General features: G+C 38.2%; 1 protein-coding gene across 2 annotated transcripts; it reads right to left on the bottom strand.

The window, feature by feature from the left end:
- Positions 1-282: 282 nt before the first annotated feature.
- LOC146310148 (SWI/SNF-related matrix-associated actin-dependent regulator of chromatin subfamily E member 1-like) lies at positions 283-15,141 on the bottom strand. Of its 2 annotated transcripts, none has more exons than XM_084743873.1 (11): positions 15,068-15,141; positions 14,439-14,495; positions 13,242-13,285; positions 12,364-12,462; positions 8,747-8,839; positions 6,863-6,994; positions 5,320-5,491; positions 4,972-5,144; positions 2,691-2,792; positions 1,927-2,194; positions 283-818 (listed from the first exon to the last, which is right to left on the bottom strand). In XM_084743873.1, exons 2-11 carry the CDS (start codon positions 14,443-14,445, stop codon positions 454-456), a joined length of 1,455 nt encoding a protein of 484 aa, XP_084599999.1. In that variant the 5' UTR covers positions 14,446-14,495; positions 15,068-15,141; the 3' UTR covers positions 283-453. The 2 variants fall into 2 exon arrangements, with proteins under 2 accessions (XP_084599999.1, XP_084600000.1); XM_084743874.1 differs by having other exon boundaries at positions 8,759-8,839.
- Positions 15,142-22,616: the final 7,475 nt, after the last annotated feature.

Raw genomic sequence — 22,616 nt, 5'->3', positions numbered from 1 at the left:
ATTTTACAGCCCCCTCCTGTTTGAAGTGTGTATTGTTTTTTTATCTTATACTAAAAAAATCCATGGTGGGACATGAGGAGAGACTTGTGAAAGGCCAGGAGCACAAACTGGGTCGGGTAAAATGTTGCGCTCTTTGGTGACATTTCAGTTTGCATCACTGGACAGGGCCTGGTGAAGACATTTAAAGGAAACATGCGTAGATTTGAGTGAAGTCCTAATCTTTGTTTGGTCCAGCTACATGAGACTGGCTGATGAAAAGCCTACATCACTCTTGTATGAAAGACATGTTAACTATTTATTGACCAGACCCTCAACCATTCAGCACTACTCATTCACAAGATCTGTTATGACAGAGCCACCGTATGAGTTCCACATTTTCCACGCCTGCTGCTGCAGGCAGGAGAGGAACAGAGGAGAGCTACAGCTACCAGTGTGGATCTAACTAACTGACTGTTACATGTCATACTGCTGGCTGCTCTGGCTGGGGGGCAGTAGCGGCGGCGGTGGAGGGGCCGCTTCTTCTGAGGCAGGGGGAGGGGGAGGGGGAGGTGCCGTGCCCGTGTTGGTGTTACCCGTGCTGGAGTTGGCATCCTGGGTCGCGGTGGTGTCGGGACCCGCCGCTCCGGGACCGCCATCCGAGGAAGGAGGGGCCATGCTGTTGCTGCTGTCATCGCTAGGGGCGCTGCTGCTGGGGGTGCTGCTCTCTCTGGGGGGCTCGGGGGGAGGGGTCGCTTTGTCGGAGGCAGAGGAGGGGGGGTCAGATGGAGGAGGCGGGGCAGGCTGAGGGTCTGAGGAAGGCTCTGCAGGCGCCGCCTCATCTTTGGAGGGAAAGAAGGACAGAGCATATTTGAAAATCAGTGCAACAATAACCTGGCATCTTTTTATTGAAAACTATTCCTATAAAAAAAAAAGTGTTAGTGGCTCTTTAAATAGTTTCACACTTCTCTGCTGTGTCTTTGGCTCTCAGCTCCAAACACACTTGATCTTGTTGAAGATGCAAGACTTTAAAAATGGATCACAATACTCTAATTTTTTCAATAAAGTCCTCAGTAATTTCTTCAAACAGTGGCTCACAGTAGGTTTCAGACAGTTTTAGTCAAAAGGAGGACTTTATGCATTGGTTAGGGACTATTTTCAACAACAGACTAATATGGGCTGCTGAGTTTATCTGGCAGCAGGACAGTGTAGACCATATTGAGAGAGACTGCAGGGACAAGACTGAGAAATTACGATCTAAATCGGGAATAAGATATAAGACTTACCAAGCAATCATCTCAGATATAACTGTTCCTCTACTTTATACCAGCAATACAATGTACACTGAAGGATACATTTGAGGATAATGTTTACATGGTTCTGGTTGTCTTCTCACAGACTACAGGTGGAAATAGGAAGGTGGAGACAAGCACCACCTGAACTAAACCCAACATGGCAAGTTGATTTAATGACATCATTTACACCATGTATTTAGCCTGAATCTTCACTGTAGATCCTGAGCTTGGATCTACATTCATGTGTGCATTTTTGAAAAAATATCTTATTGTGATTATTATTAAAATTTTGATTGAAAAACATTTTAAAATGACCATGGTGTGATTTTTTTTCCCACGATCTGTACCAAATGAAGATGTTTTTTTTTTTAAGTCTGCAGAAGTCGATTTGACGAGCAGTATGGAGGCATTTTATGTTTTTTGGTTGTTTTTTATGTTTGAAAATCATTCACCATTCACTTCCATTGTTTTGGAGATTCTGCAACACTGTTTTCCTGTGAAACTCCAGCAGTGTTTTGTGGATTAAAAAACTAAACCTGATCTTCAATCGGCATGAGGGTGAGAAGATACGGACTGAATTTTCTTATTTGGATAAACTATCCCCTTTAACAAAATTAGTTTATGAAACAAAAGCATCTTTAAATGCTGTAGGTACCTGTCTCCATTGGTGTGGCCTTGTCCTCCTCCTTGGTCCCTGAGTTGGGGTTAGCTGTGCTGCTAGCATTAGCAGTGCCCTGGTCTGCAGCTTTGTTTCCAGCAGTCTCCTGTTGCTGCTGCTGTTGCTGAGCCTGCTGAGCAGCCTTCTCCGCCTGTTCGGCTGCCTCACGCTCCCTCTCCTCTGCCCGGCGCCGGGCCGCCTCTTCTGCAGCAGCCATCTCTGCTGCTAGCTTCTCCATGTCCACCTCGACCTTCTGACTGCACAGCTGGAGACGCAGGACACACTTACATTCAAAACAAACTCAGTTCTTTATTACTAATTAACCTCAAGTTGACTTCAGGCTGAATGCAAAGCAGGAGCAGCAAGAACAAGCTGCAGAGGACTGGAAATAAAATGAGGGGGAAACAATCCGTATGGAAAACATTAATCCAAATTGTGGGTGCATAAATCATAATACGGCCAGGAACAACATCAAAATCACAGAAACTAAGATTTTTTGACAAGGAAAAATGTAACAAAATGACATTTGACACATCACAAAATCATGACTTTAATAGTTTTTTTCTAGCAAAAATGAAAATTGCGATGCAAAATTATCACTATCACTAACGGTGAATCATATCACAACTGTAATATCTATCTATCCTTTTTTTTTACCACATCATGCAGCTATAATCCAAATGGATATTTAGCAATGTGGAATGACACCTCATCATTACTCCTCACTCAGCTGTCTTGAGAAAAATAAAGTACTGCTGTACCCGCTTGAGTTCAGTGTTGAATGAGTCAGTGGTCTCCAGGAAGCGTCTCTTCTTGTCTTGGTGGCGATCCTCAATCTGCAGAAGTTCTGCCTCCAGCTTCCTCTGAAACACGCAAAAGAGAAGCAGGTGAAACACACGCTCCTCAAACTGGATTTCAAAGGACACTTTTCCACTGAGACTAACAAACGGTTCTGCGCTGATTTATATATCCATTACCACATTTATTGGTGAGGGACCTACTCTGGAGTGGGACTAAAGCAAGTCTGACCCGCCTCCAAACAGGCTGCGGTGACATCTCGCCGACTGCGGCCAACACCCTTTTCTCCCCCTCAAACATTGCTGTGATACTCCGCTCATATTGCAGGAGAGCAGAGAAAAAAAAGTTTCTAAAAGTGTCTGTGAATTTGTGTTCAGCTCTCAATTCTTAAGAAGATAATCTCTGGTTTGAACTTTCCTCTCCTGTGTCGCTGTTTTTACGTTCCAGCATCTGCTGTATTTTAATGTCATGTTCAATGTGAGCTGTATCGGAGTCGTGTCAGTTACAATGAAAACTGAAAATTTGTTTCCTCATAATAAAAGCTTTTACTTAACACAATAGCACAGGAGTTTTATTGTTATGAATTCATAGGAAGTTCAGTGTTTATTTGCTGTTTTACAGCTGCTCGACTCCAGCTAAGCTGTTCGTCTTTAAAGACACACCTTCAAGCGAGTAGCTCTGTTGTGATGGAAATGTAAATCCCTCCTGTGCTGGACTGATGTGCCAAGTCAAACAGAGTCAGGCCAAGCCAGCATATGTGTATGGAATGGGGGTAAAAGTGTATCTTCTGTCACTTGAAACACGTGAATAACAACTTCAAATTCAATGTAATGCAAGTGTATCAGAGGAGCTGAACAGAATCTGTGCTGCAACTAGGGCTGGGCGATATGGACCAAAAGTCATATCCCGATATATTTAGGCTGAATATCGATATACGATATATATCCCGATATTTTTTCCGCAAAGTGAGAGCAAATGTTCAGTCAAGGTCAAAGCTAAATATGACATGTCACAAGTAGTTTTATTGAAACTGGCTATTTCAGTGAACAGTGGCAAAATCAAATGAATAAATAATAAACAGGTTTCTTCACCTGGTTCATGAAAAAAAATGCTCAGTTGTTCAAATAATAAAATTTAAACATAAATACTGTACCTTTTTTGAAATTAAAGCTCCGTGCACATTTAAATAAAAATATATCTTAAATAAAAATAGCCTATAAAATAAAATAGGCCAATCTTTTTCTGAAATAAATCTATTCATGAGAAAAGTACAATAAACATTTTTTTTAGTTTGACAACAATAAATGGCTTATTGAAATTGAATCCGACTTGTTCCACAGTTGCAACAGGGACCATATCTTTTGCAATGTGATAGGACACCGCTTTCGTTATAGTACACCACTTGTCACTTTTCTTTTCATAAGGCACACTGCGGGAAATGAGGCTCGCAGTGGGCTTTGTTTCGGGGCTGGAGCTTTTTCGGGTTGTGGATGGCTTGCAGCTGGGGCTTCTGCAGCGCGCAGCTTCACACACTCTTCGTACTGCAGTTTTGCCACTGTTTTAGGTGGTGAAAAAGATTTGTAGTGCTTCCACCCCTGGCTGTAACTTGTTTAGCGCATTCCCTACATATAACGTGATTTTGTTGCTCATCTGATACTTTAAACCAAACCATCTCCAAATTACTGAGCCACTGCTTATTCGTTTACTAACCAATTCCTCCTTCGCGCGCTCTGCAGCCGTTGTTGCTTCCTCCATGCTTGTTGAAGAGTGCCGGAGTGTCTCTCCCTGCCCCTCTCCCCTCTGTGCACGAAAGAGGAGGGGCGCGCGGAGCAGTGCAGAGAGCTCCGGGTTATCAGCGCAGCAGAGCAAGGATCACAGCGCAAATTTGAACTATATCGATATATACGATTTAGTCTAATTCCATATCACATTTAAAAATATATCGATATAATTTTTATATCGATATATCGCCCAGCCCTAGCTGCAACTAGCAAAGAGTTCAGTACTGTACGACTGTTTGGAGGGCGAGATGATGGATTTCTCATGCCTCCCAGCATACGAAGTTACTGATGCCTATGCAACCTGTGCAGATAGGTTGGTGATGTCTGGACACACAAACCTATTAACTGACATTTGTTCACCATGCACACAGGGCAACTTTCTCCAATACATAAAGCGTTTTTTAGACAGAAAAAAAACCAGCCACTGGGCTTTTCTCAGCTCACTTTTATCTGTTCAACCTACCTGGTGTACCATGAGAGACTGGACCTGCCTCTTGAGGACCTGCATGCGGGCTGTGGTGACCACCGAGCGGACATCAGGCACCACAATCTCACTGAGGATGTCACTGATGAGCCGGTGGTTCCTCTGAAAGCGTGCGGCTGCAGTGTGCTTCACTGAGAAACCATCGTCGTAGTCTGGATGGAGGAAATACAGGGAAGACAATTAGCAGGTCAATTGCTTTCTTTTAAACATGCTTTGAAGACGTCCATACTAAAATGACCTTTGTTCTCATAATGCACTGGCTTTCACTTCCTTGTCATGTATTTCATTGCATTATTGAACATGCTTGATATTTATTTCATTTCTTACCATCAGGATCTTCAGCAGGCTGAATGCTCATGTACGGCTCTCCTTTGTCCATACGACTCTGCCTCTGTCTGCTCTCCTCCTCCATCGCTGCCTCAGCCCGGTTCTTGGCATTTACGTAGGCCAGGTAGGCTGGGGAGTTGTGGTATGCCTTCAAAGAGTCGTTGTACTCGATCTGAAAGAGGGAAGAAAAAGTGAATAACAAGCTGAGCAAGATAACACGACTACCTGTTTGGTCCTTCAGTCTAAGGATCGTTTGTTATCAACTTTGGGGATTTTCTGTTTGGTTTTATTTTGAGTGACTTAACTCTACTCTTATTGCCTTTTGGTTTTTTGGTTGTTGTTTTTTTTCAAAAAAAGGGGCACACTGTTATTCAAGATCAGGATCATTTAAGTCTGGATTAATTCTGACACGTTTGAAGAAGAGATTTCTGTTCACCTCTAGATGCTAATGCTAACAGATAAAATTATTAAATGACAATCTTGTATATTTTTGTCATTTTGATGATTGTCAAGAAAAAGTCCCACCAATTTTAACTTACTTAGTACTTAGTACTACTTAGTACTATCCCAGCTAGCGTTAGCTTTGTCGTCAAATGGAAGCCCGCTCTCCCTGATCTTTGCCATTGTACAATACTGCTGTATGTAAATGTACATACTGTCAATCCTTCACTTCTAATGTGCAATTACCCCATGCAATATATTGTGCATTTACATTTTTTACTGTTAAATCATCTTCTGTGCAAAACTGTCATGTATTGACTGTATTTTTCAAACTGTAAATCATCACTGCAAAATTTTTGCCGCTTGTATTCTGTGCAATTCAGTCTGTTTCTGTGCAATCAGCCTTTACAAAGCAACCCTATCTACATTTTCTTCTCTTAATATAATGCTACACACCATGTGTGTATTACATCATGTGAGCAATTATAATTATAGTTATCCATATCTCAACATATCCAAACAGCTCCATATATCTGTATATGTGAAAGATGTATATAGTCTTTAGTGTACAGTTAAATGTAATAATTTGCATTTTATAATTTTTAATACATTTATTATAATTTCATCTTCATGTTATCGGTATTCAATTTATCACTCACCCCTTTTTCTACCTGTACTTTTTGGAGCTGGTGTAACGTGAAGTTCCCCAGTGTGGGATCAACAAAGTTTTTTATCTTATAGTACAGGAATTCATTTTCTTGGGAACCCTCTCTAACTCTAATCAGCACACATTCAGGCTGCCAGGTAAAGTGCACTTGAGCAATATATTACAGATTTGTTTCGCCCCATCGACCAATCAACTGGATGAAGTGCAGGTAGACTTTCAGTTGACTAAGATTTTTGTCAAACGATACTAATAGTATTGAATAATCAACAATATCTACACATTTTATTTTTTTTTCCACCAACGCAGTTTGTTTTCAAAGACTGGATGGATGACAGAAATGTGTTACATGTGCACAGATAAATATTCTGTAGTGGTACAGACAGCAGTGTTCAGACGTGAACATTAGCAGTAATGAGGACACATGGGTCAGCTCACCTTCTCAGCCTCATACTCGTTCAGGTAGTCCTGTTTCTCTTCATCAGTCAGGTCCCTCCACATCCCTCCAATAATCTTTCCGATCTCCCACAGCTTCAGGTCCGGGTTGGACGCCTTCACTTGGTCCCATACCTTGCGTGTGCACACAAACGCACATGCACAAACAGGAACACCGCCACACACAGACACACACAGACACACACACGAAAACAGCATATGGTCACTACAGGGAAACTGCAATTAATGGCAAGTTATGTTAATACAAGGTAGTGTAGGAAATATAGGAGGAAAAGTGCAAAGGAAGAAGAAAATAGTTCCAAATGCCCCATCTATTGGACAGAGTTAGTAACTGGCATAATGTTAAGCACAATAACAGTGACCCCAAGAGCTCACAACACTGCAACTTAAGAAAACACTTGTAAATAAACAAAACCCAAGCAAATTAAGGAAATGTGTTCATCGGTTTGATAACACATAAGAAATCGCAACCAAATACAGAACTGTTTTCAGGGGACACTAAAATGTGATGACCACACCAGTACATGGCTGGAACACACAAACCCCTCACATGTAGCTAATTTTCCAACAAGAATTATGGGTAGGTGACTTCAATAACGCTAATAATAATAATGAATTGCAATCCATGGCAACAACAAGCCTGTCTCGGCCAGGTTCAGTCCTTTTTATGTGTTCCCTGGAAACAGGTTCTGTTGTAGTCTTTGCTACTAGCAGCACTTCTTAATTTGCTGGTGTTCTGACTGTTTCCATGTATTTTTTAAGCTGCATTACATTGAGCTCTCAGAGACACATAAAGACTTGGTTGCACCAAAAAAGATTTAATTTCATCTAAGATTAGTTCTAATCAGAGTTAAGCAAAACTGGATTCAAAATAATTAAACTGAGATTTAAATTAGCGTGCTGATCTGAAAAGAAATCAAAGTTTAATATGGAAATGTTTTCTTGCCCAAATAAAAATAAATTAATTAATTTCAGTGCTGTCAGGATTATAAAAGTAACCTTAAACATATTGTTAAAGCTTTACCGTACTTGCTAACTGAATAAAAAGTCGACAAAAGATTACATTGTTTGCCAGCTAGCTAGCTGAAAAGGTAGACTATTCATGCTGGCTTTTGACAAATCCTGTCTGTCTGAACTGATCAACTGAGGTGACAGAAAGAAGTGAGGCATAAAACTCAGTTGGGTTGAGTCTGTCCCTTAATGTTCTCCAAGGAAAGAGATTATTTTGGTCAATCCATCTCAAAAAGGCAGCCATGTTAAGTTAAACATACTCATGTTTAACATAACACTGGATCACATTTTAGAATTAAATTTAATACAGATTTAGAGTAAAAACTAAAATGATGTTTAAATTCAATCTTTCTTAATTTTAAAATAGTTTAGAAGTTTGGTGATTTATAATTCGATTAGGTTTAAAATGAATCCTTGTTGGTGCAACCCAGACCAAGTGTTGGAACAAGACTGGATGGAATGGAATGAAATAATTCTAATGAAAGAATCACCACTGTTACATCAAAGTCAATTTTTAGAGTGTTTTTTGTCTTTATGCAGCATTCAATGTTAAAGTTTCAGCTCTGAAACTACAGCAGCAGCGAAGCGACAAGCACAAAGGGGGGAAATGAAGGCCGGAGCAGATCATGCTTGCAGAGGGAAACAAAGAGATGTTGTGATTTCTCTTTATCAGAGACAAACATAGGAGGCAACTGTAAGCCGACGAGACAACAGAGTGGAGAGGTCTCCACTGAGGTGGTTGAGGTGGTGGTGAAGGCGTCATGGCTTGGCTGTTTCCCACCCTAAACCCCCTGCAACTCTTCAGGGGATGGGAGGACAAGCAGTAAAAGCAGACACCGTGGATGGGTGTCTTACCTTCCTGCTTACCTTCCGGCTGTACCGCATGTAAGGCATCAGTGGCTTGTCTGGAGGTTTGGGAGGCTTTGGGACGGTGATGCCTGAGGAGTTCTGTGGAGAAAAGACAAAGAGAGAGAGCGGGGAGGGGAACAAAGAAGGGGAGAAAAGTGTGAATGAGGAGATGGAAGGGATGTAGATGAAAGGTTAACAAATAAAAAGGGACAGAGGTTTAGAGAGAGAAAAAAAAAGATCATAAAACATCAGCTGGTTATGGTCTGAACATGGTGAGGCTTATGTAAAGGTAAAATAAGAGGTGTACATGTAAACATGGCAATACAGAACTGGTCCTGAATGCTTTGTTACAGCTGGATAAAGGCATTTATGATGCATGTCAATTCATTTACATAGATGTAAATGAATTTTCAGCAGCCGATGGCTTCAAGTATTTTTTTTAGAAACTATTAATAAGGAATCAAACTGTTACACTAGGCAGGAAGACAACAGCCATGTGTGTTTTGTTGTGTTTTGAAAGACAGGGGACTAAGAATATTAGCTTTATTGTTTTGAGTCTGTTTTTATGTACGTATGTATGAAAGTTCCAAATAAAAGAACAAATTAATCAAATGTGATGACGTTCAGTATGGTAATTCAACATTTTCTTAATTTAATTTACAGATCAATTACTGAATCATGATTTATACCGAAGCTTTTGGGTATATCACTACCCCTATATCAAACTCCATTAACATTTTAAAGATGGGACATAAATCTACAGACATGGAACGGTTACATCCAAATATGTTCTTGCGACACCATTTATAAAAATGTGAAAAATACTGCCATACCCTGATATAGTCTGTGTGAAAAATATGCACTTCAGAAGGAAAATGGAAGACTGACATCACTTCTGTCTTACAGGTTTACAGTGTTTAGGCTTTAAAAGATTGTGCACAGTGCTAAGACAGCTTTGTTTGGTCAGTCAGCCAAGGTGGTCATTTTGACCATTTTCAAATTTGTAATAACTTTGTTTCTAACCTATGGGAAAACAGGCTATGATTATTTTTGTGATGGTTCTAGGTGGACATTTGTTATTATTCATGTTCAAATAACATGTTCTGAATCTTATAAAATACTGCGAAAAAATACAAATATATAAATATATTTTTCAAAGAAATTCATTGTGGTGCCAATTCATTTTTAAAAAGATAAACTAACAGAATAAATGCATTAATCTCTTAGTCTAGTATTTATCCTGAGAGATAATAGAGGTTGGAAGTCAAAGGTCAAAATGATGCTTATGGCTGTTCTGGCAGTTCTGAAATTCTACCACTAATAGTGTTAAAAAGAAAATATAGTAAAAAGCATGGACAATTTTTTCAAATGCTGTTTCAACATGAAGGCTGGTGAGAGTTTTGGTTTAAATTTGTCGAGAGCATTAGTTATTATATGACAGATTCATTTTTCAAAATAAAATGCTTAAACATATGAACACAAGAGTAACAAGTGGCCTCTTGTACCTTACGAGCAGAAACCACACAGAGACGCAGAATTCATGCATTCATAAACTGAAAAATAGAAAATAAATAGAAAATGTATAGCTTGATGTTACTGCCACATGTTTTCAAAGCTTTTCAAGGGAGAAATGGGTAACTCTTCAATCACAATGATTGATTATGTTTTCCCCAGTCATTTAGAAGTTTCCAGAGTTGTTTATTTGTTAAATAGAAGTGAAAAGGTTTGGTATAACTGACTAAATAATACTGTCATGCCTGCATTGAAAAGCCTCAATGAGCCACTATTATTGTAAAACTAAATATATACCTTTACACTCGCATGTACACCTACACTTGTTTGCTATAATTACAAAACATCACTTTTAAGCACCATTAATTTGTTAGGAAACTAAATTTAAACTAATAACTATAGCTCAATACTATGAATGCCACAATCACATTTTTTGTAATCGACACTGACATTTTTTTTTTGTTACAGCAGTATTTTACGTCAGTTTGACATTAAGCCAAACCAGACCGGTGATATGGAAGTTTACCACCAAGTATCGCAGGTGACACAGCCGCTCACCATCAGAACACACTAAGAGCCCATGAAGGAGAGAGGAGTCTCAACTCAGTTAGTTTTCCACAACACGTTTCTCCAAATATTTCACAATAAAAGCCTTGTGAAGAAATGATGGGGTTTTGTCCACTGAAGCTCTAGACTTTTAATTTAAAACAGATACAAGTACAGAGTTTGCACTAACAACATAAAACGTTACGAAAGCAAAAATCAGATCTTAGCGAGGCTTGGTGCTTTTGCGACGTCACTCTACTGAGAAATGATAACCAAGCACATACTTTGCTAAAAGAGCAAACACACGTGATTAGCATGAGTGACATGATGGTTATCAGGGAGAGGGTTACATCTGAGTTACACTGAAAAGGGAAAATGGCGGGGTGAAATTTTTTTTTAACTTTCCAGCAATGTATTTTACAAACTAGTTGGCGACTTACTGTGAAAAGGGTGTGTAGCAATAGTTTCCTTTTAGGGCTTTCTGACATGGATGGTTTAATTAGCATTAGATTATACTGCATGAGTTGTGTGAGTTTGATGGGAGCGTCATCATCCATGTGTGGATAGTGAGTTTTGGATTCACCCTGATGTGGAGGCACTGATATGCCCATCATGTCATGCTCCTTTTGTTTAATTAGTGCGCAACAATGACACCAACTCAGCTGAGAACTGGCTCAAGTATTTTCCTTCCTTTATCACTATTGGCAATGAGAAAGCATTTATCCGACTGTGTATTTTTTAGAGCTGCAAAGATTAATCAATTATTAAATGAATCTTAAATTATTTTTTTAACCACACAATGAAAGTTAACTGAAAAATTTGGGGTTGTGAGTGAAAAAAAGAAATCTGAGGACATCACCTTAGTTTGGGAAACAGTGATTGTCACTTTGTAACCATTTTCTGACATTTTAAAAACAAACAACTATTAATCAATTTATCGAGAAAATAATCGGCTGCTTAACCGGCTATGCAGGACTCTACAGCCCTTATATTTTTTACTGAATATTGTCCAGTAACGATCGGCAGCAGATCAATCTGGGCATCCATGCTCAATATTTTATGATTTGGTGACTACATACAACTATATTGAGTATTGAGCCCAACTGTGGCATATTTCACTATAGGACTGGGGAAATGACAGCCAGCATTTCAAAAGAAACTGTGGGAGCTGCAAATGAGCCACTTGTGTAAAACTAAACAGAATGACTCTCTGCTCTAAACTAAAACCCATATTATTATAATAATATCAAGTATTAGTATCTAGAAGTCCCCACCCCCGATTTCTGTCCTTGATCAGTTACTGCCACCACTACCAACATGTAATACTACTAATCCATCTTCTCTCTATTTCTTCTGTTAAAATGTTTCACTAATTCTTACTTTCATCAACCTATGTGCATTAGCCCCACCTTCTGAGTCTTTTGTGCCTCCTTCCCCCCCACATTTCCCCATATCTGTGCACTTACATGTAGCTCAAGACTGTTTCTTACTACCCTCCCTCTTAATCTGCACCTGTCCCATTTTTTGTTTGTTTTTCTTTCCAAATCCCTCCATCAATTCATTACCCTGCTGGAGCCTCCGGAGCTCCCTCCCAGCCGGAGGTTGTTGTAGGCCAGATGGCTGTAAGGGTTGTAGCCCACAAACCCTGGGGTGGAAGGCATTTGCTGATGGAAGACAAATGAGACAAAACACGAATGAGAAATGGCTCACAAACAAGAGGAGGAAGAGGGATAAACATAAATAAGTGAAAAAGGGGGGAAAACGTGAAAATATATGTATATTGTTTTGCTTGTTTGTTTTCCATGACGTCATCATGCAAGGCAAAAAAGGCAACTGGCCGGTGGGCTGGCATTCAGAGTGAGCGCACAACATGTAAATGTTGCATGTGCATCCGGACCTCACAACAAGCTCGGATCATCCACTATTAAGCACAAGCTGCATTTGATTGGCCATGTGACCACAACTCAACTTTACATAATGTTGTGCCCTGCTACTGAATGTAAGGAAATGAAAAGCATCAAAACAAGCAGGTTGATTCTTTAACTGTACAAATACTGTGCATGATCATTTGGTGTTGAAAAGATCTTATATCAGATTTCAAAGAAATGTGCTCCCAAGTAGCAATAAGGCTTCATCAAAACATGAGGCACACTGGCCCCTTCAATAAGTGGTGGTATGACAGGAAAAGCAGGAGTGAGAGCGATGATGGAGACCTGAACATATCTGTGAGACCCTCAGTGTGTTGAGACAGAGAGAGAAATTAAATGAAAGCTATATAAAATGTGAAGAAAGAAGGATTGAGACAGCAAGAAAGTGAGAGAGAGGGAGAGATAGAGAGAGAGAGAGAGACAGAGAAGAAAACCAAAAGGAGTGTGTGGAGCTAACATGACTCTGCAGTCACTTAACGGTAAACACAGAGTAGAGCTGAGAGTTGGACACTTACTGTTGTTGGGGCGGGGGGAGGGGGAGGGGCGTAGGATGGTCGTTCTGTGCAAGAAAAAGAGAAATGTTAATCTGTGTGGTTTATATAATTTAAGACTATAGTTTATATACATCTGTTTCTATGATAGGTTTAATTTTTCAATTATAATACCATTATACAGTGAACTCTAAATGCAGAGAATCCCTGATTCATACTAGAGCTGCAAAGAGTAATCATTTATTAAATGAATCACCAACTATGATGATAATTGATTTATCAGTTTGTGTCTTTATTTAACAAAAAAAATCAAAATTCTCTGATTCAAGCTTTGAGAGTGTGAATATCTTCTGGTTTATTTATTTCTTTATGACAGTAAACTGAATATAGTTGGGTTACAGACAAAACAATCATTTGAGAAGGTCATCCTGGACTTTGGTCGATATTTTTCATAATTTTCTCACATATTACGGATGAAACAACTAATCAATTAATGGAGAAAATGACAGACATATTAATTAATGCTGAAAATAAAGTGTACAAGCCAGATTTCAAAAACAGGTCCAAAAAGTGGAGTACACATAGGCCATGTTATTAATTGTTCGATCATTAATCTGGAGTCATTTCTTAATAAATAAAATTTTCGGAATTCATCTTCTTAAATATCAATATTTTCTGGTTTCTTTACTTCTCTCTTACAGTAACCTGAATATATTTAAGTTGTGGACAAAGCAAGACATTTGAGGACATCATTTTGGGGTTTAGGAATAAGTGACTGACATTTTTCACCACTGTCTTAGATTTTATGGACTAAACAACAAATCAATTAATCGATAAATTAGTCAAATGAAAACAGTCACAAGCTGCAGGAAAAAACTCAGGTTTGGTAGATCGGATCCTGTAAGAGGGAGGTGTAACCCTGTACACATTACATTTTCATCTGCACCTGTCATGAGAACCAGGAACTCAGGGGTTAATACCGTTTTGAAGATACCGCTAATGCCATCTTTCCTCTTGAATTGTGATTATGTATTTCCACAGCAATGCGTTTGTTTTATATCTAGTGTACTGCTAAGGACTAGTTTAAAGAAAGTAAATAGGGGTGTTTACTATTCCCTGTTGCTTGTTAATAAATATATCCGATATGCTCTCTGCTCTAATAATAAGAACAGCATCAGTGAACATAAGTTAGCACTATTACTACCGTGTATGTTTACTTACTTGACATCGTAGCTGAGACTGGGTTAGGGACAGCAGGCTATTTCCATATTTATAAACCTGGATAAGAAAGTAAGAATAACAGAAACACTGACATTAGTTCAGATACAACCACTCTATTATTTCTATTAGGCGATAGATGGACAAATATCAAAAAAATGCCGGTAAATGAATGAAAGTAACCAACGGCGACAACGATGAATGACAACAATGGCTGACGGGGCTAAAGTTGGCTAAGCTAGCTTACCCGGCCTGGCCTTCCAGCCAAACCTGCTAAGAAACCATTTGTCCAATAACAATGTTAAAGGCTATATCCAATTCAATCATCATAGATGCAAACTATTTCTAAAAAGCAGCAACTACTCAAATTGCGCGTTTAAACAGACCGGTTGAGCCTTGCGAAATGTGCAGCGGCTACTGTTTGAATAAAGCTAGCTGTAGCAGCGAGGCTAACGGACAATACAAGCTCCCGCTGCCGACTAACGTTATAGCACATGGTAACTAGCTACTGTGACTAGCTAAGTTAGCTAAAGATAAGACAAATACATTTCAAGTCGTTTTATATCAGAGTTTCAAAATAGTAAAACCCCGAACATTTTCAAGTAATTGTGTTGGAAATAAACTAAACATACTCAATCAATCGTCCTTTGTTCCCTCTATTGGGCCGCTTGTTCCGCCTTTCACATCCAGACCGGAAGTGTTGTTTTTCTGGTTGGCGGAAATGGTGTTCTTCAAAATAAAAAATAAAAGCCCACTCACTTTACACAGATGCTTTCCGTATGTTCAATTTCCTTTGTTATCTCCAGCACACACTAGTTTTTGTTTTTTTGTTTTTTCAGTTTTTTTCAGCTTTTCTGGTGATAAAAACAGATCGATAAGAGCTCTGTTCCAAAGAGATGTTACTACCTTACCATATGTGATACTTAAAGGGATAGTTCATCAAAAAATGAAAATTCAGTCATTATCTCCTCACCCTCAGGTCTTGCATAATTTTTAGTCCACAAAACACTGTTGGAGTTTCACAGGAAACGGTCTTGCAGAATGGAGGAAGGGAAGTTCCCTTCTTGTTTTCAGCCGTAGGATATGGATATTTTTTTATGATGGTTCAAAGTGGAAATTTGTTATTTTTAACGTTAAAATAACATGTTTATAACCTTATAAAATTAATTTAACTGTTTCTCACTCTGAATAATTCTAGATCAATCTAAAATTTGAAGCAGATCACTGATTGTTATCATCCTACAGAAAAATACTGCTGTAAATATAGGCACACAATTGCATGCATATTGATAAATATATACATACATTTTACAAAGCCTCTCTGGGGGAACCATCACCTTATCATGGTGAAAAGGTTTTTGTGTCCCTATGAACCTGGAAACTGTGTTGTCTGGAACCTAGTGCTTCTGATAGGGACTCCCATGGCAAACTGGTCTCAGGTGAGGGTCCAGACTAAGAGTGGTTCCTTTTGACCATAACTCAAGATTTCATATGCTAATTCTGACAAAATTATACACAAATATCTAATAGCATAAAATGATGAGGTGGTGACATTATATATCCAAAAGGTCAAAGATCAACTTCATTGTGACATCATAATGTTCAGCTCTCTATCAGTCCTCTGTCCTCCTCTGTAAAAATCATCTAAAAAAGTGAAGCATGTTTATCTGTGGAAATTATTCACCAGACTCACACATGTATGGTGAAAATGTCTATTTTGCCAAAAAAAATACACTTAGTATCTTTCATCAAATTCTTTCAAAGTCTTCACTACAGACATTATATGAGTGTGGACAGACATGGATGTAAGCTGTAACTTGACTGGTTGGTGGAGACAAACAACTCAGAAATTATATTTTTTGACTGCTCTGTTTTATACAACCATTGACAGCTGACTTCTCGCTCTTCTGAACCGGCCACTAGGGGCCGCAAGTGATCAACTACTGCTTCAGTTTGGAATCTTGTTTCAACCTCGGGAGGAACTTTGCAAATCTCAGCTGGTTGCATCTGGCAGTTGTGGTGGCATTGCAGTAGGTGCTTCACCATGTGTTCCCTAGCAGGGATCTGCACTCTACTGAGTGACCTCTTGCAGGTGATTTTCATTTTGTACTCTTTCATCAAATGCTCCTCAAAATGCAAGGTGCACCTTGATGATGTGCAGAGTGCGGATTCATATTCTTCCCTGCTACACTCACACAAGGTTAAGTGGACACACAGAGATGTCAGAGCAGATTTGCTTCCTTTGCTTCCCTTGGTTTAGGTTTGTTCCAAAAATTTGTGTATGCAAAGAGCTCTGCTAATTTGGATGATTTGCAAAATCTAAATTTGCAAACTAACACAATTTCCATGACTGGAACACAGACTGAAGACAGGCTGCTCTTACTAAAAATCTGGATTTTCTTTGACCACAGTTTCCATGAAGCTGACACATTCTGTGATGTGATGAGATACATTTAACATGACCACCAGTTGTGGTGGCATAGCAGTAGATCAGAAGTCAGTAAATTTTACTATTGAAAGAGTTGTATTTGGCCAAAAAAGGCAGGGTGGGACCTGTCTGGAGTCACAGCTACTAAATTCTCTATTTCTATTCTCTAGCCTACAGAGACTCAAGACTAGCCACTGAAAGTGCTGAGTCACAGATGCAAGCTTTCATCCACATTTTTAATTCCATTTGGTGTATTGATTACACATTAGTGTGGTCCATAATATCGATATATCAATAAATATCAAAGTGATATTTGAATTTTATAGTCTTTTATGCCTTTAATCAATAAGATAGCTGAGGATATGACAGGAGAGGTGGAGAGCAAGTCAGAGAATGACATGCAGCAAAGAGCTGTGGGCAGGAATGAAACCCACGTCCACTGCAGAGGACTCAGCCTCAGCACCAACTGAGCTATCAGGCCACTGTTTTATTAATTTTTTAAATAAAAATCTAAAATGTATGCACATGGTCTCAAACATCAAACTCACTTTAAGCTACAACAGTAAGTGAAAATTACAATTTCAAAATAAGAGCCATTATTCATTTCCATTTAACTTTTTGTCAGAGTCACAGGGAGCCACTGGAGAGGAGCAAAAAGAGCCGCATCCAGCTGCAGGTTGCAGACCCCTGCAGTAGGTGCTTGGTGGAGATTTACGCACTACTGAGTGACTTATTTTAAATTACTGAATGCATACTGTCCTCCTCAATGCAATATACAAAATATTTGGGCTCATTATTTGAATTCTCCCCTGACAGACAGACTGTTTGTGGCACAATTCAAATACGTTCAGCCATGTCTTTGCCTAGAGTGCAAATAAGGGATTAAAAAACCATGTCAGCAAACAGTTTTGTCTGCTGTTTGTGTTCGCTCACATCACAGGTAAGACATCACTTCTTTGAGAAGATATTACAAACCTGGATTTTATTTGACTCAGCTACTGATGATATCAATAATGAAAATGTTCAATGCTGACAAAATGAAGTTTTGAATATAAAATGATAAATGATAAAATGACATGTTAATCATGTTTCAGCAGAGGTTACTGTTAAATGCTGCATGTTGTGTATAACATCATAAATGTCCTGAGTCAGAGAGGTGTATTTGACAGCTGATGTATAAAAAAAAGAAGACATCAAATTAATTTCACAGAATCCATCCAATATACAAACCTACAAATACATCACCTGGAGATATTTTATGTGTCTATATGACCTGGCAGAAATATATATGAGGAAGTATCTAATAATTAATCCATCAGGGACTTTAATTCAAATGTAGACAAGAAAAAATTCTACACCCATGAAAAATAGCTCTCTAAAAAAAGACAACATGCCAACAATGAAACTGTCATTAAGTGAAGGAGTCAAAACAATCTAATAATTTTCTAATCTAGAAAAAACAGAAATATTTAGAAAAAACTGAAAATTATAGAAAATGTTTCGGAAAAATTTAGGATTGTGGTACTGTAAAAACAATATGCACAAAAATAAAAAAAAGTTATCAGAAGAATATAATTAATTAATAATAAATATAATTTATTATTATTAATATAATTTTTTCACACACACACAAACACTCATGGCAAAAATACATGCCTATTGTTAATAGCTCATTACTAACTCAACTTGTACAGTTAATACACAACATGATAAACAGACACAAACCAATCACAGACAAGGTTCTAGATCAAAATGCATGTGACCACAAGTGTCAGAGGAATGCTACTGATGTCACCCTGTCCTCTGGGTGCAGACTTCAACACCAACACGTCGTGTATCTTGTTAGATTCTATTTTAATGCAGTATAATATGGATGCGAATGTTTTGATGGCATAGTCTTATTGTTGTTGATGTTGTCTCTTTCTCTCACACAGATCATTGCTGTGTGTGTAGAGATCTGACTGGACATATTTTGAGTGTCATGACTGTTTTTATGAGTGTAGTTTTTTTTTCTTGCCTACACTTGGACTAAAGTCCCTGATAACTGTATCTGAGATTATTATTAGATATGTCCCTAAATACTCCTCTGCCAGGTTAAGGTTTTTAATATTTTGCTAAACAGTAAAATATATACATATTTTTGATTGTGAACTTGAAGTTTTTTACATTCTGTTGCCCTCTTGTGGTGTTTATATTTATTGTCCCTGGTTTTGGTTGTTCAACAGGTAAAATGATCTTAGTTGATTGCCACCTCTGTTAGAAAATACTATCTTGAATTTCATTTTATTTTATTCTCTTTTTCTTTTACCTATACTTATATAATGATTTATTATTTTCTTTCCAATTTCAAATTCTAATTTCTTAACCAACTGTATCACTATTACTGTTCATATTATTATTACTGTTCCTCCGATATTTTGATTATTGTTTGCGATCCATTATTCTTCTGCAGGCTGTTTCTCTCACAGGGTAACAGTACAATAGAAGGAAGCTGCACAATAATCACCATGAAGACTAACGATTTTCATCATCAATTAATCTGTTGATTATTATTATTACTATTAGTTTATTCTTATTCTTCTTATTATTATTTATCTCAATTAATTGATTAGTTGTTCAGTTCATAAAATCTTAGAAAATGGTAAAAAAAAATAATAATAATAATAATAAAATAAAATAAAATACTCTATCACTTTTTCCAAAAGCCCAAGATGACGTCCTCAAATGTCTTGTTTTGTCCACAACTCAAAGACATTCAGTTTACTGTCAGAGAGGAGTAAAGAAACCAGAAAATATTCACATTTAAGAAGCTGAAATCAGAGAACTTGGACCTTGATGAATCGATTATTAAATAATTTGCTAACTATTTTGGTAATCAATTAATTGGTTCAATTAATTGTTGCAGCTCTTGAAGTGAATCTGACAATCATAATGGGTCCGCTTTAAAAATTAGTGCATTAAATTACTGAGCAGCTTAATCAAAACTTACCCTAAAATTAAATGCATTAAAAAGTCAATGAAACAAAATATATTATCAGACTAACAACTTGATAATGACTTGGCTGTGGCTGACATACATGGGTGTGAAATAAATCAGGCTTACAGTTTGTCATGTTTGAGGTTTCCTGTTTTATTTTGGTATGTCTTCCCTTGTGTGTGTTGTTTTTTTTTACTTCCTGTCTGTCTCTGGTTTCCCGCTCTTTTTGATCACTGATTATTTTAACCCGTTCTCGATCGCCCTCACCTGTGCATTTAATCCTGTGTCTTCATTTTGTGTTTAAGACTCACAGTGTTTCCTCTGTGTCTCCGTGTGGATTTTTGGACTTTATTTTTTTCTGCGTTTGTCCTATTAAACTTTGGATGTTTCCTCAGATTGTTGCATGTCCACATTTGGGTCCGTTCTGTTGTTACACTGCTTGAATGCGTGGCTCAGGTTTGTTTACTGAATAACTGATTTTTTTTCATTATCACAGGACTGTGTGTCCTACCTGCCTGTTTTCCCCACAGCTACGTCCTTATTAAAAAGGACCTCACCTGGGCTGAAGCTCGAAGCCACTGCAGGGAGAAGTACTCAGACCTGCCCTCAGTTCACAGCATCAAAGAGTTGAATGAAGTGGTGTCCGTGGTAAACACTCACCATGTCTGGATAGGACTGTACAGTGACATTAACAGCTGGAGGTGGTCACTGGAAAAGGAGGGTTACTATGGTGATGGGGAGGAAGAGTTCAGGATGTGGCCGGCTGGAAGACCCAATAATATTAATGGAAACGAGAACTGTGTAGAGATGCTGAAGACTTATGGAATGATTTGTTCTAAAAGATCGTTTGCCTGCTACAATGGTATGAAAAACACATTATAATAATAATAATACACTATAATATCAGTGGCATGCTGCCCTGAGCTGCATGAGATGTTTCCCTCCACACAAAAACACTTTAGACGCCACATAGTCTTACATTTCCAACAGCAGTCTCGTGATCAATAAAAATCAGCAGGGACTTGGGAATTTTTTGGCTCTTCAGTGTTTTGTTTCCACAGTAACATTTAAAGAGCTAACCAATTCTTTAAAGGTACAGTTCACCCAAAAAATGAAAACTCAGTCATTATCTACTCACCCTCATCACTGTGAACCCAAATAAGTCAGCAGTACTCACAAAATCAAGACAGTTGTCAGAATTATCTTTAGTTCATAAACTCAAAAGCTGGAAGTTATCAGAGCTTAAATATTTGGATTTGAATTTACATGTGTACATTGACTAGTTAAATTACAATTACTGATTAACCCAAGTCATATTTTTAGTAATTTTAGCTCACAATTTTTATTCACTTGACAGATCTGACAGATTATTTCATGTTCAGCACACTCAATGTAGTTATAAACTTATTTTTTCTTTTTTAAATATAAAAAAATCTTAAAATATTTGTATTTTAGTGACTTTATTTCCCTCATTGTGCAAAAATTATGAGGGCAATAAATAGGAACGAAAATTCAAATAACACTTAACATTTAAATAATTAAGTTTCACAGCAAAATAGTGTTGCAGAATCTCCAAAACCATGGAAGTGAATGGTGACCAGTTTTCAAACAGAAAAAACAAATGAAAAGAACTCCATACTGCTTGTCTGGTACAATCCATGTGTCTTAAAGCCCCACACCGTCACACCACACACACAGTTCAGATGGCGTGCACACACACACAAACATGGCTCCAAGGATCTACAGTGAAGATTCAGGCTAAAAACTTGGTGTAAATGATACTGTTCAAGTAGGGCTACACAATTAAACTAAATTTTATTGAGATCACAGTATGGCTCTCTGTGATTGCAACATTAGTCAAAATAATCACAATTAGATATTTTTTCAAAATAGTTTAGCCCTGCTTTCAAGTCAACTTGACTCGACTTTCAATCAGCATGAGGGTGAGTAGGTGATTACTGAATTTTCATTTTGGGTGAACTTTCCCTTTAAACCCACATTAATGGATACGACATTGACATATTATTAATATTATTAAATAACAAGTAGTGTAAGGGATTACAATTTCCAAAATTATATTTCAGTTACTATTTCAAGTAATGATTTACTGAGGTCGGCTTTGGATCAGAGCAGCCACACATCACTTCCCTTGACCCCAGTGCATTTTGGGTGAAAACAAGCACTGTCACCCCCGCAATGAAGACTAGTGTCATTCATATAAAAGTTAATGTTGATGGTGTAATTAGTTTACCATAAGGCCACAGTGGACTGATGACAAAATCAGTAAAAGAGTGCTTTAAAAAGTGACACATGTCAGACTGATCAGGTATAACATTATGATCACTGACAAGTGAAGTGAATAACACTGATTATCTCTTCATCATGGCGCCTGTTAGTGGGTGGGATATATCAGGCAGCAAGTGAACATTTTGTCCTCTAAGTTGATGTGTTAGAAGCAGGAAAATTGGGCAAGTTTTGAGGGAGTTTGACAAGGGCCAAATTGTGATGTCTAGACGACTGGATCAGAGCATCTCCAAAACTGCAGCTCTTGTTGGGTGTTCCTAGTCTGCAGTGGTCAGTATCTATCAAAAGTGGTCCAAGAAAGGAACAGTGGTGAACCAGTGACAGGGTCATGGACAGCCAAGGATCATTGATGCATGTGGGGAGTGAAGGCTGGCCTGTGTGGTCCAATCCAACAGACGAGCTACTGTTGTTCAAATTACTGAAGAAGTTAATGCTGGTTCTGATAGAAAGGTGTCAGAATACACAGTCCATC

Source organism: Lutjanus erythropterus, chromosome 19 (assembly GCF_056507025.1).
Source record: "Lutjanus erythropterus isolate fLutEry1 chromosome 19, fLutEry1.hap2, whole genome shotgun sequence".
In the NCBI taxonomy this organism is placed as follows: domain Eukaryota; kingdom Metazoa; phylum Chordata; class Actinopteri; order Lutjaniformes; family Lutjanidae; genus Lutjanus; species Lutjanus erythropterus.
Note: the sequence above shows the minus strand (reverse complement) of the source record. Positions and strands in the feature narration are given on the sequence as shown.

Excerpts from the sequence above, each read along its gene's own strand:
- LOC146310148 (XM_084743873.1), bottom strand. Across the intron at positions 12,463-13,241 it reads CTCCCCCCGCCCCAACAACA|CAAATGCCTTCCACCCCAGG; the intron begins GTAAGTGTCCAA and ends GTCTTCCATCAG. Across the intron at positions 2,793-4,971 it reads AGTCTCTCATGGTACACCAG|AGGAAGCTGGAGGCAGAACT; the intron begins GTAGGTTGAACA and ends TGCGTGTTTCAG.